At 38.6% G+C, this 20385-nt stretch overlaps 1 protein-coding gene across 1 annotated transcript in view; it reads left to right on the plus strand.

Moving 5' to 3' along the window:
• The window catches only part of HCN1 (hyperpolarization activated cyclic nucleotide gated potassium channel 1), a gene marked incomplete at both ends in the record, with an annotated part of 208456 nt that overhangs the window by 12781 nt on the left and 175290 nt on the right, over nucleotides 1-20385 (plus strand). Inside the window, one exon of the mRNA XM_084278588.1 lies at nucleotides 14941-15364. Within this exon, the coding sequence (XP_084134714.1) occupies nucleotides 14941-15364 (424 nt within the window). The remainder of the gene's footprint in view (nucleotides 1-14940; nucleotides 15365-20385) is intronic.

A 20385-nucleotide genomic window follows, 5' to 3' on the forward strand; every position in this document is an offset into this window, starting at 1 on the left:
GAAGCATATGACAAAGCCCATGGTTAAGTTTGAATAAATTTTCAGATCTTAATATCTTCATCAATCTTTTTATTTTTCAGGCTGAAACCTGACATGTTTTTCTGAAGTTGAAGTGACTTCCTCTCTTTTTTTTGTAAAAAAAACCCCAACTGTGGAGAACCCCCCCCCTTTATTTAACATACATACTGTGTACAACAAAACTACATGGTTCTCTCTCAATAAAGATAGACTTTTAAATGAATCTCCATATTGGTAACAAGTATCTTCCAGTGGCTTGACACCTGTTTCATATAACTAGATCAAAAAATAATTAGCAACAGTATTTCAAGCCTGTGATCTTTCACAATTCAACAAATACTTTCAATACATAGTTTGTAAGTTTAATACACATTGGTTTTAGAAACAGATGTCTATGTCAGTGTTGTGTATACCTGTGACAAAATGTAATGGAACCTTGCTTTTTAATTAACAACCAAGCAATGGATATGACCTGCAGTACTGCTGCTGGCAAAGGTGCACTGGAAGTAGAAAAGGCATCACTGCACATAAAGGCAATCTTTTGGAGTGCTTCATATTGCAGGTTATTGCCTGTTTTGTGAGAAGTAAGTATACATAGGTTGTTCTGTTGGGTTTTTTTTTTTGGAAGGGATTTAATTATTTACTTTTTTAATAATAACAAAAGCTATTTCATTGGAAAAAAACCCCAACAAACCCACACCACTTATTTGTTTCCTTATAATGAATTAAATTGCATTCCATTACACTGACCAATGTTAGTAAATGTCAGAGGTGGATTTTACATCCCCAGAAGGTTGGTTTGTATTCCAAACTTCCACCCTTTACTGATCTGCTTGCAATGTCAGCACATGAGATTTCACTCAGGTTTGCTTGAGAGGAGCTTGCTGGAGCGTCAGAGGTTAAATAGCTTGAAAAGACAATGAGAGGAGCAGAGGTAAAACTAACAAGGTCACGATTACTTAGGCCAATAACTAGAACATCTTTGAACATCATGTATTCTCTTTCTTCTTTGCTTTTCTGGGTTTTCCTTTTTTTTTTAAACAAGCAAATACGAGGTTTGTCTGATCACTGCTCTGTCTAGCTGCATAATTAGCTGATTTGTTTTGGCAGTGCAGACAGAGCGCTGTGCTGTACAGAGGATGGGAAGAGTGGAGCATGCAGAGTGCAAATTGGGAAATCTTAAAGAAACGTTAAAATAACATTGCATCTGCTTAAATACTGTGGAAGGCAAACAGCTAGCAGGGAGATCTGGATACAAGCTGAATAATGAAAAAAAAAAAGGGATTTCTGAGTATAGTTGGTGTAAAGAGAAACTTGCAAGGACTGCATTTTATTTCTGGTGGGGAAAGGTGTTCTAGTGGATGATGTTTTCTTTTTAAAAGTAATGTTAAAGCTCAATACTGAACTTCCTAAATGAGCATGCACCTTCCTAACTGCTCTTCAGTGTGGAGCTGCTAAGGTGTGTCACCCTGTAAAAAGGATGATAGTAGACAAATGCGCATGGGGAAAGGTATAAGCAGGCTCATGGAAGATTCCTTCTTTCATTTCTTAAAATATTTTCTGCTGTGCACATTGTTATTTTCAAATAATTGATGTTCTAGATAACTTGATACAATTACTTCAGTTAATAAAATGAATAAAACCCCCAAATCATTGATCATATTATTACAGATTTCAGCATGTGAATATCTCAGGAATCAAAACCATTCAGTCCAGATGCTGGAAATGCAGAGCAATTTCCACCCTCTGCTTGAGATAATTGTATGTGTGCATTTAATTTCGTAGCACTTCTGGCATGGATACTTGAAATAACAATATCGCCTCTTGGAGTTGTTTTGCTTTGACAGAGCAAAAAAGTGAGAGCTCTGCTTTGGTCTAGAGATTGCCCTTCCTGGGAAGAAGGTTTTGGTTCCTGCTGTAGTTTACATTTGTTTAGGGAAAAAGAACACAGTCAGCAGTGCACATTGCTTCAGGAGACACAGCATGGCTTTGGGGTAATGAATTTCCTTGAGAGGTAGGAGATCCTGAGCTCAGCTACTCAGATGTGGAAAGTCAAATGGATTTTCCTAGGTGTTGGTGAGAGCTATAGGAGATGAAAAGTAATGTAAAAGGGAGTTGCATGTGACAAGACCCTAATTAATCATGTTGCTATGTTGTGAATATGATCTTCGTCCTTTACTTTCCTAAAAAGTGTCTGAAATCTGTTTTAATCCCTCTTCATCAAAGAACAAGTAAAAATGAAGAGAATTGCAGTTTTGATTTGAACATTAATTCTGCAGCTTCTCATGTAACTTTCACAACAAATGCAAATTATTAATGTATTTTTAAAAATACATAAATATTTTAATTAAATTTAATTATCTTTTAAAAATTATTTATGGCAACATGTGATATTCATACATTACAATAAAAGAACTTACTGATTCGTAAAGCAGTACTTATTTTAAAGTGTTGAAATTTCACTGTTTTTACAGTCGAAGAAACATAGGCTTTGGAGCCAAAGATCCACCATAAATAGTTGTAAAAGGGAATAATAATTTAATTTGATCTATTTATGCTCAGTTACTTGCTCTTGCATTAGACTCTTGTACATCTGTGTAGGTACATGAAATACATAAATATTCAGTTATGTATATTTGTTTTCACTTACTACGTAGGAGTACAAAATCTTCATTTATAATCCATCAACCTATTTCCTAGCTATCTATATTGCTTTTACACTTTATCACATCTCAAATTTTTCCTTTTCATGAATCTGAAGACTACTTCCCGCACTCCCTCCGCCCCCCCAATTTAAACATAGTGCTCAATTTTGCCTTCAGTGAATTCTTCAGGAAGTGATACACCAAATTCCAGTAAATGAAAGTTGGTGTTTGAAGCCACTTGTTCAAATGCACTGTATCTTTGTGCAGTTACACACACAAACCTAGTTTTACCTCTGATTATCAGAATGGCATTGTTAGTATTGTGTGGTCAACCCACCAGAAGTATATATGTCAAATACCAAAAACCTTAGTGTCTTTCATGAACTAAGTTGATGGTCCTAATCTTTTATGTTCCTGTTGCAAAAACTTAATTGTCCAGCCTCATCTGGTGGTCACAGTCTGGGCTTACCAAACCCCATGGCTGAGGTCTGCTACAGAGCAGTGTCTTCCTCATCGTCTCCTCTGCATTATCAGAAACTTTAAGATTACACTGACAATTGAGAGATTGAATTGATAAAAACAAAAAACAAATAAATATATTGAAGAAAAATATTAGGTCGCATTGTCTGGCTTTCTTGGTTTTGTTAGGGAGTGTAGGTTAAGTTCCCTTCCTTGTGGCATGACGTTTTGATGAGAATTACAGAAGGCTTCTCCCAATTTAAGCCTCTGAATTTTTACTTAGTATGGAGGCATCCTAAATGTCATATTTTGAAATGGCACTCTTAAAATTACTGTCACTACAAAATTCTTAATTAATGCAAGTGTTCCAACATAAGATAGGAGGTTATTTTGCAGATGGAATATTTTTAGACCTGTTTCAAACTTTTTCCCATGCCTGTAAAGTGGTTGTTTCTAATTTGAGACTGTGAATGTGTATTTTATATTGATCACTGAAGAAATTTGCTGACACTTAGGGAATGAGTATGTGGCAATTTGCAGTTGGTTTAAGGTTTGGAAATACGAAACTGAAACAGATCAGTCCCTGAACACGATGCCTGATACTGATAGGCTATAGTCTAGCAGTTAAACAGGGTGGATAAATTTGAGGAATGTGCATTGATTGAGCTTTGATGCATCTTGAATTCAGAAGTAGTCATGGTCGAAAATGTATCTGTCTTGGTCAGCATAGACAGATTTGACTTTTTCTAGAAGTGTCATTTATGAATCCTCACTCTTCATCAGCCCTTTTTCCTAGATGGTAGCTATCTGGACAGGAACACTACCCTGCCTTTTCACAAAGGGATGTGGCTGAAGAAAGGAAGAACTGTGTAGAGATGGAGAGCTGCAAAAGCATCATTAGAGCTCCACTGACAGTGGTGTTCTGTTCTTGCCCAAGGTTAAGTGGAAATTGGGCTTTAATTCTTTCTACTGTATTTTAATAAGTTTCTCTGAAGGAAAAGCAACTGGAAACATCAGACACATTCAAGAGGATTATTGGCTAAAACCCCAAAGAAACTCATTATTAAATAATATTGTTATATTTTATAAATTTCTCTTTGTCCTCTCCTTCCTCCTCTCTTGTATGCAGTGAGGGCAGCGTTACCTTTATTACTCAGAAATCTGAGACTTAATTTGTTAGTGTAGGTAAAATACTATCAAAAATCTAGACAGACACTATTGCGTGTCTACCAAAGATTAAAGATCTTTTGGTGAAATGTCCACTGCTTAAACATTAGTTGAATTTAATGAAAATACACATATATATCTTTGTGTAATGTTAATTAATTCTATAGTCGCTTCCCGTGGATAGTAGTGTGATTTTCTTTTCCAGTAACCAAGTCTTCGAAGCACTCAAGCTTTAAACCTAACCAAATGCTGTAACCAAAGCCTTTTGAAAGTAGTAAATTGCTGTTCTTTGGCTTCACTGGGCTCTGATCAGGTCCCCTGAGAACTTCATTTATCTAATCATCTGTGTTGTGCATAGAATCTCCACTGTGCAGCAAACTGAAAATCACCCTGGCTAAGTGTGTTAAGTTATCAGATGAAGCTCATGAAGTCTGTTTGAAATGTGCAAGCTTGTCATTTTTCAGTATGTTCTATGGTTATATAAAAAAGAAGACTCATTAATACTGAATTCTATTAATCTCTCTTTGAATTCCTTTTTTGTGACTAGGTAGAAAGTTGCATCAATGTTTAAAAAATAACAGCAAGGTACATAAATTGGATCTCTAAGCATATATGGCTAACGTGGAAGTGAAGAACTTCAGTAGTAGTCTGAAATTAAGTGAAGATTTTTGGTGGTCTGAAAATTTCATTATTCTGTTTGTTTAATCACTTTTAGTCTGAATCAGAATGAAACCATTAGGCTGGAATATTTCCAGGTCCAGCTCTGTTCATAATTTGGGCAGAGAAACTGAGTTTTCAGAACATCAGCATCTGCCTTATCCCAGACTGACTGGTCTCAGGCAGGCAGAGAAACCCTTCCAGCTGCTTTAGCAGGTTGCCTGGCTAAGCTAGTGCAAGTTCATTAAGCTTTATATATATTAAATTAAAAAACAAAACCCAAAAAATCTGACAAAGTGCCATAAGCTTCTACTTAATAGTACTTCTGCCCTTTAACCTTAGCAAGTGTGTGCTTTACAGGTGAAAGAGTTGAGCCAGGGAAGGCACTGTTTCAGCCTTGAAAGGCTCCTTGTTTGTGTTTAATAAACGTAAGCTCAAACTGACAGAGCTGAAAAAAAGGACAATATAAAATAGAAATCAACAATTTCAAGAGAATAGTTTTATCTTTAAAACCCCTAAGCCTAATCTTTCTTCTTCATAAAGCTTTGCAAAATTAGGTACATTCAGATGAGGACAGTTTCATCCATACAAAAGGACAACACAACTGCATAAATATCCTGTTTGCTCCCACAAACCTGGCCAGTGGGAAGAAGTGACTCATCACTAGTCAGTTGTCTATTAATGTGGTCACACAGATAGGTTATCCTAAATTCTAAGTTTTGAAATTTTCAAATACTGCTGCTGAGCCAAAATCACAGAAGCACTCCACAATAAATTTGCAACACTTAAAGACAGATTTTTCCATGAAGTATGTTAAATGCAGTATTTTGTATTAAAATTGAAGGACTTTCATATTTAGTTTTTATGCCTTTTCCTCAGAAGCAGCATGTTTTCCTCTAGGTGTGCATGTAAGAGAGAGGAAAACAGGCAGAATGAAAATAGATAGCTGGACAGAAGGGGGTATCCTCACTTTCACAATGTGGAAAAAAGGATGGCGATGATTTCTTAGGAAGTTTTCAAGCACAGACACCTGCAAAGTCATGAAAAGAACTTGTGTCCTGTGGAGAAAGCCCCCACCTTCCTACTCTTCCCTTCCTTTCCAACACTTCCCAGTAATTATTTGGAAGTTACAGATTTTGTCAAGTGTGTCTAGCTTTGCTTTCTCTTACTAAAAGAATAATATAGTTGCACTGCAAGAGAAGTATGGTGTGTCCTATGAGAATCAAATTCTGACATGGATAGTACCAAGTTTAGTGCTTGCTACAGTATGTTGTAATAAAGTTTTAAATTACTGTTATTTCTACTAGAATTGTTTTGTTCTATATAGGACATTGATTTCTCTGTGAAATGATGATCCATGTAAGCTAAAGAAATAAAGCTGTTTTTGAAGGTGAGATAAAAAAGTCAGTGTTCATTTCACTGAGCATCTGCTAGTCAATCAAAATATTTAACTAAAGATGAGGCAAGTTTTCCATGGAAAGCTTGTGAACAGTTTGTTACAGTTCTTGATTCTCTGAATGTGTGGAGTGAAATCATGTCTCAGATGTAGCAGGTTTTACAAACAATTTGAATTAATGTCTTTTTCAAAGAACTTCCAATTTATAATGTGGCTGATGATATTTATTACTGAATTTCACCAAGTTTTACTAATACATTTTGCTCTTTTTATTAATCTTTCTGGGAATTTGGAAAACCTTAAGCAAAGCCCTGATTGGTCTGTAGCCTCAAATCATGGCACCCAGTGCCTTAGAGACGCTCTTCACTCTGCTGTGTGGTTTGTGAGACTAGTGACAACTTCTGGGACAGGTGGCAGACCTGCCTGCAACAGGTGTGCCCGGGTAGAGGATCTCCTGCAGCAGGTGGCTCAGCTGCTGGTGGTGGTGAAAAGGCTGTGTACCATCTGAGAGGCAATGAGGTAGTTGGTTTCAGGCATAGTCTACAGTGGACTCACAGCCCATGGCCAAATAGCAAAAAACACCACTGGCACATGCAGAAGGGAGAGGGGCTATAGCCAGGGGTTTGGCTACTTGACACCATGGGATTCACTTTGAGAACCCTGCTCTTCTGAGGGCTGATGGAGTCCATCTGTCAGAGAAGGAGAAGACCATTTTCAGTCACAGGCTTGCCAAGCTGAGGACTTTAACCTAAAGTTGCCAAGGGAGGGGAACATCATCCCACTCCCATCAATTTGATGTTGGTGCCAGCAGAAGATGTCCAGAGACACGACAAGGATGACAGGTCAGCCGGAGAGTATCTGAAGTGCAGCACAAGGGAACTCCTGCCACTCCAGCTAGTAAATCAGATTCATCAGGGACCCAGCTTAAATGCCTCTATGTAAACTCGTGTAGTGTGGGGAACGAAGAGGAGATAAAAGACATGACCATGTCTGCAGGGCTGTGATATTACTGACATCATGCTGATGTGGTGGGATGGCCCTATGACTGGAGTGTTGGGATGGAAGGATACAGGCTCTTGAGGAAGGACAGGCAGGGGAGACAAGGGAGTGTCACCTTCCATGTCAGTGACCAGCTGGAGTGCATGGAGCTCCATGTGTGGATGGATGAGGACCCACAGAGAGCTTCTGGTTCAGGATTAAAGGGATCACAGTAACAGGGGACACTACAGTGCAGATCTTAAAGGCCGCTCAACTAGGAAGACTGAGCAGATGCGGCCCTCTATAGACAGATAAGAGCAGCCTCATGTTCACAACCCTTGGCCTTCATGGGGTACTTCAACCCCTCCAGTATCTGTTGTAGGGACAACACAGCAGGGCACAAGCAATACAGGACATTCCTGATCCTCACAGCGACAGAGGAGCCAACAAGGAGAGGGGTCATGCTGCACCTTGTTCTCACTAACCAGGAGGGGCTGATGTGGAATATGAAGCCCAAGGGCAGCCTTGGCTGTGCTGACCATGAAATGGTGAAGTACAAGATCCTCAGGGCAGCATGGAGAGCACACAGCAAGCTCACAACCCTAGACCTCAGAAGAGATAACTTGGGGGACCTTCTTTGGGGGAGTACCATGGGAGAAAGTTCAGTACCATGGGAGAAAGTTCTGGAAGGAAGAGGGGCCCAAGAAAGCTGGTTTGTATTCAAGGATCACCTCCTCCAAGCTCAGGTGCAAAGCATTCCAACAAAGAAGTCAGGCAAAAATGTCAGGAGGCCTAAGTGGATGAACAAGGACCTCTTTGGCAAACTCAAAAAGAAAAAAAAAAAAAAAAAAAAAACAACAGAAAAACCTACAAAGGGTGGAAGCAAGGAGAGGTAGTGTGGAGAGAGGAGCACAGAGAAGCTGTCTGAGCAGCCAGGGATCAGGTCACGGAAGCTAAAGCCCTGATAGAACTAAGTATGTCTACGGAGTTCAAGAGAAACAAGCTAGGTGGATCAGCAACAAAAGGAAGATGAGGGAAAATTTTGTCCCTCTCTGGAAGGAAACAGGAGACATGGTTACTCAGGTTATGGAGAAGGCTGAGGTACTTTAAGGATTTTTTTGCCTCAGTCTTCACCAGCAAGGGTTCTAGCCACATTGCCCAAGTTGCAGAACTGCCCGCTGTAGGAGAACATGAGGTTTGAAACCATCTAAGAAACTTCAAGGTTCACAAGTCCTTGGGACTTGATGAGGTACATCTTCAGGTCCTCAGGGAACTTGTGGATGAAGTGGCGAAGCCAGTCTGCATCATATCTGAGAAGTTGTGGCAGTCCAGTGAATTTGCCACTGACTGGAAAAGGGGAAACATCACCCTCACTTCTAAAAAGGGGAGAAAAAAAAGGAAGACCTGGGGAACTACAGAGTGGTCAGTCTCACCTCTGTGCTTAGCAAGGTCATGGAGCAGATCCTCCTGGAAACTATAGTCAGTCAAATATGGAAAATAAGGAGGTGATTTGTGACAGTCAGCATGGCCTCACTAACGGCAAATCATGCCTGACAAGTTTGATGGCCTTCTGTGATGGGGTTACACAGTGCGGTGGATGAGGAAAGAGCAACTGACATCATGTGCCTGGACTTTTGCAAAGCATTTGACACTGTGCTGCATGATGTACTTTTCTCTAAATTGGAGACATAGGGATTTGATGGATAGACCACATGGTGGATAAGGAATTGGCTGGATGGTCATACCAAAGAATTGCAGTTACTCGCTAGATGTTACAGGCATAGACCAGTGATGAGTGGTGTTACTCAGGGGTCAGTATTGGGACTGGCACTGTTTAATCTCTTTGTTGGAGATATGGACAGTAGGTTTGAGTGCACCCTCTGCAAGTCTGCCTATGACACCAAGATGTGTGGTGCACTTGATGCTCCTAGAGGGCAGGGATGCTGCCCACAGGGAGCCTGACAGGCTTGAGTGGTGGGGCCATGCAAACCTCATGAGGATCAACAAGGATAAGTGCAAAGTCCAACACATGGAGTGAAGCAATCACAAGGCTGGGCAGAGAATAGATTGAGAGCAGCCCTGAAGGTAAGGTCTCAAGGTCTTGATTGATGAAAAGCTCAACATGAGTCAGCAATGCATATTTGCAGCTCAGAAAGCCAATTGTGTCTTGGGTTGTATCAAAACCACTGTGAGCAGCAGGTCAAGGGAGGTGATTTTTTCCCTCTGCTCTGGTGAGAACCCACCCGGAGTACTATATCCAGCTCTGTGTTCCTTAGTATTAAAAAAAGTCTGTTGGAGTGAGTCCAGAGGAGGGCCAGAAGGATGATGAGAGGGCTGGAGCACCTCTCCTATGAAGACAGGCTGAGAGGGTTGGGCATTTTCAGCCTGGCAAAGAGCAGGCTCTAGGGAGACCTTTCAATACCTTGAAGAGGCCTACAGGAAAGCTGGGGAGGGACAGTTTACAAGAGATAAAGTATTAGCACAAAGGCAATGGCTTTAAGCTGAAGGGGGGTAGATTTGCATTATATTAGGAAGAAACCCTTCCCTGTGAGGGTGGTGAGGCCCTGGCACAGGCTGCCCAGAGAAGCTGCGGCAGTGTTCAAGGCCAGGCTGGATGGGGCTTTGGGCAACCTGGTGGAGGGTGTCCCTGTCCATGGCAGAGGGGTGGGACTAGATGATCTGTGGGGTCCCTTCCAGCCCTAACTATGTAGGCTTCTGTGCTTCTGCTGGGTCAGTCTTGGTATACTGCAAGGATAATTATGAATCAAACTACACTGATTCATGGACACTGAATGTATCAGTGGGCAACAACTAGGAAATAATAGAGAAAACAAACATGATTGCCTATTTACACAGTTGCATATGTGGCAAATTTTGCAGTGAATTAACTGAGAGATGAAATTCCTTTCTTTAAGACTCAATTTTCTTTAAGTTGGATGTATAAAGTGGAAAATGAAATGCTTGTTCGAATTCATAGTGCCTTACATTACTAAGCTGAGAACAAACATTGATTAATTAATACTAAGTAGTTCTTTACTGCTGCTTGGATAGGCAATCATTTTGAACATACTGTTCATCTGATCCAGGATAGCCTGTGGGAATAAATAAACTACCAAAGCTTCAGGACCATTCTCTAAAAAACACTGTGTTACTAGTGTAAGTTTTGAAATTATAGTAGATAAATTATGAGTGAAAAGGTCACTGAAAGAGGGCTATGAATCCAACTAGTTCTATTTAAGAATACCATGGTAATTATTAGCATGATTTTTTTTAAATTTCTGCTTCTTACTATTTTTTAAATTCAGGAAAAAATACTCCTTAAAAGTTTTTGTGGAATCACGGAATCACAGATTGATAGGGGTTGGAAGGGACCTCAGAAGATCATCTAGTCCAACGCCCCTGCCAGAGTAGGAACACCTAGACTAAATCACACAGGAACACATCCAGGTGGACTTTGAATGTCTGCAGAGAAGGAGGCTCCACAACCTCTCTGGGCAGCCTGTTCCAGTGCTTTGTCACCCTCACAGTGAACAAGTTTTTCCTCATCTTCACATGGAACCTCATATGCTCCAGCTTGCACCCATTGCCCTTTGTCCTATCACTAGACATCACTGAGAAAAGCCTGGCTCCATCCTCCTGACAGTCACCCTTTACATATTTAAAGATATTAATGAGGTCACCCCTCAGTCTCTTCCAAGCTAAAGAGGCCCAGCTCCCTCAGCCTTTCCTCATAAGGAAGATGTTTCACTTCCTTAATCATTTTTGTGGCCCCGCTCTGAACTCTTTCAAGTAGTTTCCAATCCTTCTTGAACTGAGGGGCCCAGAGCTGGACACAACATTCCAAATGTGGGCTCACCAGGATACATTAAAATACATTTTAATACTTGACACCTAGAGAGATTAAAGCTCTGAGTCATTTAGAAGCATTTAAAAAGTTTCAGGAATAGTTCAGTGCATTGTGGTGCTGACCTCTCTACCTTCAGTTGATGGCAAGTAGTAGTCACTGTACTGAGTCAGCTTCAGAGGAGCAATAAGCTCTGTAGGTTTTTGCTATGGAGCTAAGGTCAGTTCTTGCTTCTTGTTAGGAGCTCTGAAAGATCTCATTAACCTCAGGCTTGATTGTGTGTCCTCATTCTTGAAAATTTTGTTTCATACGTCTATCTCTTCCTTGCTTTTTGTCAACATTTAATAAAACCTTAAGTAAATCTGCAACTCTGAGATTGAAAGTCTTACATTTATAACTATCTTCTGGGTGTGAGGGTCAGGGAAGAATAGCAAAAATAAATAATGCTAAAAATAGTTTGAAACAAAGGGCTACCTCTGTGTCTCAGTAGCAGCTCCTTGCACCGTCTTGTGAAGCTTTTCAGCTCACTCTTGGTTACATGAATAGTAGGATGTTCTGAACTGGTAGGCAAGGAACGCATTGTATTACTTTGCTCAGGTCACAGAAGTGCAATACAGGGAACTGCACCTAGTTTTTCTCACCTAAAAGAAAAATATTTTATAACATGGCTTACGGAATGGCATTTGGAAAAATCTTCCTGAAGGAAAATGTCCAAATAATTTCTAAATTAAAAATTAATTGTAATTTAATAAGTTTTTCCCACCAACTAATCAGCTTATAATATATTGTGGGCTAAAATAAAAATACAAAATTGGTACAATCTGATAGTCCCTCATATTCAATCTTATTTTATTACTGAAGCCCTAATGCTTCCTAACCACTCTTGCTGACATTCAACATCAGGAACTGCAGAGTGTTTTGCATAATCACAGTACATAATGATCCTTTAAACCGCAGATTACTGTAGGATAAAAACACCTGGTTCTGTATTATATTCTGTGTTGGCTGGGTGGCTGGTTGTTGTGAGGCTTTGGTCAGCCTTCGTTGCATAACTGCTCCCTGTGCTAGAGCAACGTAAAGGTCAACCTGAAATCAAGCAATTCTTTGCTTAGGAATGAGCTGCAGATACACGTATGCCTCCTCCGATTAGTTCCTAGTTGTTTTCCACTAATTCTCAGGGTTCCTCGGAGACCTTTATTCTCCCAGAACAATTTTGTGGAATACTTTGGTTGACAGCATTGTAAAAGTGTTTGTGGTAATTGTACGCGTAGATCATAGTAGCAGTGATAAATGAATGTAGTTGCTCCTTCTGTATGGTAATTCTGGATTATTGAAAAGGAATCTAGCACAGCAAGAAGCCTATTACATGAATTAAGAAAGATTACAGAAATCAGATAGTTTTTTGCCAGAAACGGTACAAATATGGCAAATGCCATCACATGCTAAGCAAAAACACATACGGCATGGATAAAAATGAGTATTTTATAGCACTTAGTATTCACATTTATTGTAAGACTGAAAATGTGTAAGACATAAATCGTGATACACAGGGATTTACTTGTAAAGTCTATTTCATGCCATTTCTGAGCATGAGTTAAAGGTGCTTTGCAATATACTCTCTCAAATAATATTCAAGCCTTATCTCTGTAGATTTATCTTGGAGTAAAGAATTTTAAAACTGCGGATTCTCATGCCAGTTTTAAACCTGTGTCATTCTTCCTTTAGTGCATTTTACAGTTACAGTTAATTATTTATATTCACAGATCAGCAATTTTTAAAGAAGTATTTTCACAGATAAACATGAAACAAAGGGAATTTATAAACCTGGATCATTTGGAGAGTACAAGAAGCAGTGCCCAAAATATCATGTAATCCATACACTCTGTGCAAATCTAGCAAAAACTAATCTCGTGGTCCTGAAATCTTTTGTAGCCAGTTAAAATATTATTGTTGATTGCCATCAACCTTTACCAAGAAGATGGTGTTTGCTGCATGCTAGGAGACTGGTGCTAGTATGGTGGAAGTGGCCTAGAAGTCAGTGCTGGATCCGTGTGCTGGTGGCGTATTGTCATGGTTTAACTCCAGCCAGTGGCAGAACACCCCAGAGCTGCTCACTCCCCCCTCCAGCCCAAGGGGATGGGGAGACAAATGGGAAAACTTATGGGTTGAGATAAAGACAGTTGGATAGGATAACAAAGGAAGAAAACAAGAACAATAGCAAAAATAAGAACAATAATAACACAAGCGTTGCACAAATGTGATTGCTTACCAAATGCAGAAGGAAAAAATAACCTGGTGTGCAGTCTCTTTCCCAGCAGCAATCCCACCTCTCAGCTCGCTTCCCAGTTACATACAGAGCATGACATTACGTGGCAGGGAATATCTGTTTGGCCAGTCTGGTTCAGCCATCCTGTCTGGGCTCCCCCAGCTTTGTGTGCACCTGGCAGGGCATGGGAAGATGGAAAGTCCTTGACTTAGTTTAGGCAGTACAACTCCCCACCAACAACTAAAATATCAGTGCATTATTAAGATTATTTTCATCCTAAATCCAAAACCACTATACCAGCTGCTAGAAAGAAAATTAATTCTCTCAGCCAAAACCAGGAAACATGTCCACCGTGCATGGCACAATTGAAATGGATGGCTGGAACATACAGAGAGTTTTGGAGCCACTGCTGTATATAGTCTTCTTGAAAGTCTAATTACTCCATGGGCAATACTGGTTTCTGTTCCTCTTTAAGTCAAGTTTGACTGAACAGATCTTGTTCTCAAGCAGAAGAGGTCATTTAGGGGATTCAGGCTTTCTAAAGTTCAGTTCATGTATTGGCCAAGAATAGCTTTCTTTGAGAATTTAAATTTTTGGAGTTATCAGAATTTTCTTAAAATCTGTTGGGTATATGCTACCATCCCCTGGAAATCTTCCATCAGTATAGATGTATATTCTATGTAATGGATGGGTTCATTCACCATTTCTGTAATAGACATTGGCTTTCTGCTCTTTGTATCAAGCACTGTTAGCGGCATTTTAACAGTCTTAGAGGGTAGCTTGTTAATACTTAGGGAACAAAATGGTAAAATATGGTATATGTTTTATAATATACCAGCTGCAGCTATCATTGCCCAGACTTCTTAGCTGTCTCCAAAAGAAGATAGAATAAGAGGTTGTAAATATGCATGGAAGTTCAGTTAAGGTTGTAAAAAGGGATGAAGGTTTTGATGTTACCAATATGTTTTCCTATTTTCTGCTTCAGTGTTTTTTTTTTTTTCTCTTCCTATAAATTTATTCCAGCACTATAATGATATGAGTACTTTTGCAAAGGGGTGCTTACATTTAATATGTTAACTGTTAGATACTTGGGTTTCCATTTGGATAGAAGCCTTAAAAAATACTGCATTGCTAAAGCACTTCTGCTTGGCACTGGACATCAGTTTTAGTTATATAAACCCACTAATAGGTTTTGACAGGAGTCTGGCTAGGTCTGTTGAGCGCAACACATGCTCACCTTTCAGGTGTGACATGGAGTGATAAGCAACAGTATTGGCTTTATCCGAGAGGCATTTTCTTGAGAAGGAAAACACATAATGAAATGTATTAATTACTTTGTCTTTTTACTGACTGAATATACTGAATGAGCTAAATCAATGAGAGTTTTCTTAGCATCAAGGAAATGTTTAAGCTTTTTAAGTGAAGTTGGAAGCATGATAGAGACCATTTTTCTAAGTGTGTTTTAACACAGTACATCAACCATTCTGTTTCTTCCTTTTTTTTCTTTTAGGTTTTACTGGGACTTAATCATGCTCATTATGATGGTTGGAAACCTTGTCATTATACCAGTCGGAATCACATTCTTCACAGAGCAAACAACAACACCATGGATTATTTTCAATGTGGCATCAGACACTGTTTTTCTATTGGACTTGATCATGAATTTTAGAACTGGGACTGTAAATGAAGACAGCTCCGAAATAATACTGGACCCTAAAATCATTAAGATGAATTACTTAAAAAGCTGGTTTGTGGTTGACTTTATTTCATCAATACCAGTGGATTATATCTTTCTCATTGTAGAAAAAGGCATGGATTCAGAGGTTTACAAGACAGCAAGAGCACTTCGTATTGTGAGATTTACAAAAATCCTGAGTCTGTTACGTTTATTACGCCTTTCAAGACTGATTAGATATATACACCAGTGGGAAGAGGTAAGATTTATACAGTTATAAAATAACTGTATAAAATAATTTGCTATGATCTTATTCCTACAAAAAATGATTCAGGTCTCTCTGAAGAGCTACATGAGAGTGGGAGCAGTTTTTACTCACCAATTAGTGTAATTACATAGAGGCGCTAGTAGAAAATCCTTTTGGATAACAAAGCACAGTCTAACCATCTTCTCCCTGCTTATAGCAGAGACCAGTAATATGTTTGGGACTACCAGCACAATAAACATCCATGAGCTTCTAGTGAGTATAGTAGAAAATTCAGCAACGGAAAAAAAATCTGCATTTGAGTTTGGAGACCAGCACTGTAACATAAGAAGTTAATACTCGTCATCACAGAGAACTTAAAATACATGTTCATATTTTTCTATTTGAGGAGAAATTGAAACCATTTATAATTGAGTAGATTTCCTAGAATGCTCCTTGAAGGCTGTACGTGGGCTGAATATATCAAATACGGACCTTCTTTGTAAAAAATGGGTAGTTCAAATTTTGAGGCATTGCCTTCTAAACAGTCAGCTCCACTATTTCCAGACGTGACCTTATCCTGCCTGCCAATTTGGTGTGGTGACATTTCCAGGAAATTATGGCATTCCCTAATTTGGCAGTCTCGTGGCTAGGAAGTGTTTAATGCTTTGGCACATACCACCATGATTCAGTTGTTTCAATTTTTGCCTGTCCTCATTTCTGTAGTTCTAAATACCATATTTTAAAAGGAAGTGCTAAAAACATGGGAAAAAATAACTGCCGTTTTCTAAGTCTTTCTTGCAGAAAGTGTAATGAGAATTACCTTTTAAAGCATTTTCATGGAAGCACTATAGATTGGCATAAAATTAGATACTACTTTGATAAAGATTTAATTAAATGAAATAGTGAAAGGTACCATATCTGGTGCTTTTTTTTTCTGCTGGTTAGCTCTAGTGTTTCATTCATTTTCTGGTCTGACAGAAACCTAAATCTGAAGCCATCTCACAAATGAAGCGAGATTATATCCTAAAATGGCATGATGCTGCATGATACTAAGTATCAAAAGGCTAATACATTTATAGTTTTCTCAAAAAGCTCCTGAAATAGGTCATTAATTTATAATACTGTGTTTTGTAAATTCTATTTCTTTTTGCCTCCCTTTAATGCAGTGTAACTATGTTTTTGACACAGAAATAGAGCACTGCAGTTTTGTACTCAATTTAACTAAGGAAAGTGATTAAGCATATTTTGCAGTTCTACCATAAAGCTGTGCTTTTGTCTCCTCTGTGCTTTACAGAGAGACAACCTTCTGAAATGCGTTCAATGACATTATATTCTGGCAGCTTGAGTTAATAGCTTGCCACTATAAAGCCCTACTAAGCAGAGAAATTAATACTTCTTTTTCTTCCTTCAGTCTGTTGTCAGAGATAAATCAGGTATTCTAAATCAAAAATAGTTGAATTGGCCACGAAGTGAGGCTGAAGTGATCAGAGGATGTGATCTACACCAGCAATAGCAATAGCAATAGCAGATGTTTGGTGCATTTAACCTTTAGTGACTGTCTGCTTGATTACAAAGGAATCACCTTTGCTTCCACTAGTAAAACTTGTGAAATATTTTTTGTATGAAACTGTACTTGACAATTATTGAAAAATAAGTGGACTCCCTCTTCTTGTGTTTGATAAAGCATTACAGTATTCCCAGGAATGTGAAAGTGTGCCTGTAGGTGGGTTTTTGTGTGTGTGTGTGTTTGGGTTTGTTTTTTGGGGTGTTTTGTAGGGTTTTTTTGAGCCTGTAATAAGGCAGTAAGAAGCTTTTTTGCTGCTTTTAAAAAAGATTTGTGATGACAGTGAGAACATGCAGGAACAGTGATAAATATGCAGACCGAATCAGGTTATGATAAATCCCAAAAATTTAGCATTTTGCAGTATCAGAAGTTAAGGTGATCATGGGTTTTCGCATTTGGCTTTTGTTACCATAGTAGTTGCTCATTACTTTGGGTGTAGCTTGTGAATCCGCTCTGCACGGTGATCCATTGCCACTTTGGAGAAATTGTGTGTTACAGCATGGCAATGTTTTAAACCATAAACACTGGGTAGAGGTGAACTTGCTGAATTAGGAAACAGTATTTGGCTGATCCTATGGGGCAGTGGTATCTTTGCTGCTGATAGCAATCTGTTCTGTACTCTGTGTGTTTGCACATGCTCAACAGGGAGCAACTGTTAACTCATTTTTATGACGCAGAACTTGAGCCTGTTTGTGTGTCGTTAAAAGGATTTAATATCTTTTGCATACAGGCTGGCATGTTGTTTTTTTAATGTGGTGCAGATAAATCTGAAATACTATGTATTTATATCCAGAATGATAAACATTGTCAAAAATATTGAGAGCACAGCAAGCAAACCCATTCTTCATAACCTACCAAGAAGATGCTTCATGGAAAACTGATTGATGAACAAACCAGGTTGTATAATAAAGCTGTTATCCCGCTGAGGTGTTCATACCTCCTCCAGCAGTAAAGGCAGGTTGAAATTGTTTGAGCTTTTCCTTTTTCCAGTATCATGCACCTGGACTTTACTTGGCCAGTATCCTGAACTTTGAGTAATCAAAAATGTAAACATTTTTTATATGATACTGAATTTTTAAAAAATATGATACTGGTTTCTTTTGTTTATTTATTTGCACATGATTTAAATAAATTAAATCAAGATCAAGACGCTAATAGCCACATAGAATAATACTGAAGTAAATAATGTATGAATTGCAGAAGCTTTCTCCTTAAGTGTTGTGAAGAAAAAGAGCTATTGCCTGTGGTTCAGTTTATATGAAATCTGATTGATATATTCATATTGGTTTGATGTTAACAGCTTATCCAAATAAATGGATCAGTGGAAATGGGAAGAAACACTTTAAGAAAGGAACATGAAATACATTGGCAGGGATTAATTTGCCAAATTTGAACTGTCTTAAAACTGCTTTTCAGACATTATATGTAATACTCCAATACTTTACAACTCAGTAGAGTTGTGTAGAAAAATAATCATATATTTAAACAAAATTACATACTATAACATGCATGAAAAAATTCTTAGTTGAAGTGATGAATGCAGAAATTATACTTATGCAATAATTCTGGCAGTGGTTTTGTCATGGATTTTTTAGCATAGGTTCCTAAAAAATAGTGAACAAGATGCACCAAACCTAATTATTATTTACTTTAACTTATTTTATGAGACTTACTAAGCTGTTGACCCCTGAACATTTTACTTGCAACTAGTTAAGTATGCTCATAGATAACCGAACAATTAAAAATAAAAGATATGAACAATTAAGAATAAATATGTTCTTACATGTCAGCTAATATGCTGTCTTGCTTTACATTTGTCGGTGATATAAATTTAATGATTCTTTCAAATAATATTTTCAGAAATCTTAAACCCCAGATGTTAATAGCTTTGATTACAACTACTCTAATCACAGGGGGAGGTGTAGTAGCTGTTTGTGTAAATAGAGGTATGTCTAAAACTATCCCCTATGTCTTTCACATTCTGAGATACCTGATTAGAGTTAGAACCATTGCTAAAGTGGTTATTACAATAAGTGCAAGGTTATGTTTTGCAAAAAAAAAATCTAGTAAAATATATGATAATTGTAAATTGCAGCTATGTCATATTTTGGTTTGACGTGTCCTGAAGTCTGGTTTTCAATTTGCCAAAGCTTTTCAAGGCTCATCAATCTACACAGGCATTGAAACGTATTTCTGAGCACATCCCACAGACTTTCTTTACTTTACGTTTTACTATTCTGCTGCTAATGATCACAGCAATACTAGTTCAGAAAAGCTCATAAATATAAGCTTGCTTGAATGCTAAGTCTTAGTGCAGTGCTTAAAAAATTTGAGCATTGCACGTCACTGGGTTGAGAGTCATGGAGTTTTGCCCCATTAGTCCTGCCTGAACAATTCCACCGACTATCACAGCCCACACCACAAGGTGTCCTCTCCTTGTTGTGCGCCTTGTTGCCATCAGCACAAAACCAGCCGCTAATGAGTACATCCTGTTCCGTCATTATTGTTACCAAAATAAAAACGTCCTCAGAAAACACTTGTGTTATCCAGACAGCAGAAGACAACTCTTCCTTCAGTAGGCTGCTGTTTCTGTGGTAGTTACACAGATGACTTGACCCCTGTAGATAATCAAACTGCTTTTCTTGCCCTGACAGCCAGGTGAGAAGTGAGGGAGTTTTGTGCCTCCTTTTGATCACTGGCTGGGAAATTGAGTGGGAAGGTAGAGCTGATGGGTTAGGTGAGTACTTGATAATGTTGGATGAAAACACGTCTTTAATGACTGGGTTCTTTTACTTTAACAGAACTGTGTCTACTGTGGAGGTTTCCTGTCAACTATGGTATTACACAGTTTAATGTACCTTTTACAGTAATGGTCCCATGGAAATGGGAGGTGACATTTTTTCCCTCATTTCATTCAGTTTTAATTCCTGTTCTCCAAAGAAATAGATTAAAATACGTTTTTGAGGCCCTACAAAGTTGTGTTAGTTAGTGAAGTACTGCAAATAAGCATACCAGTACAGGTTGAGTGGCATTCTTCAAGTAAACTAGCGTAAGGTGGGACATGTATCCTTATTGCCTTTTACAGATGAATCGATCAACCATGAGTTGTCTTAGTTCAGAGAGAATGAGGGGAGGAAATTTGTCAAATAGCTGGGGGAAAGAAGACATAGGAAAGTCAACCCTCTTGTGCTGACACAAAGCCTTTGAGTTCTGCAGCAAAGCCTCTGGTGTCTTCTGCATTCGTACCATCAAGAAGACTGAATTAGCAGAAAATCCCTGTGTTCCTGATGATTTCTACAGGAAGGAGACAGAAATGAATGTTTTGTGCTCTTTAGGAAAGCTGTGCTTGGAAAATGCCTCATGTAAAAATTAGTCAATTTGTATCCTATCTAAAGTCTACATCTGGGGACAGGTTATGTGGGTCCATGAGAAGTAACACAACTTGAGCTGGTTGGAACATTTTAATTTT

The sequence above is a fragment of the Gallinula chloropus genome (genome assembly GCF_964237585.1).
Source record: "Gallinula chloropus genome assembly, chromosome: Z".
Taxonomy (NCBI): Eukaryota; Metazoa; Chordata; class Aves; order Gruiformes; family Rallidae; genus Gallinula; species Gallinula chloropus.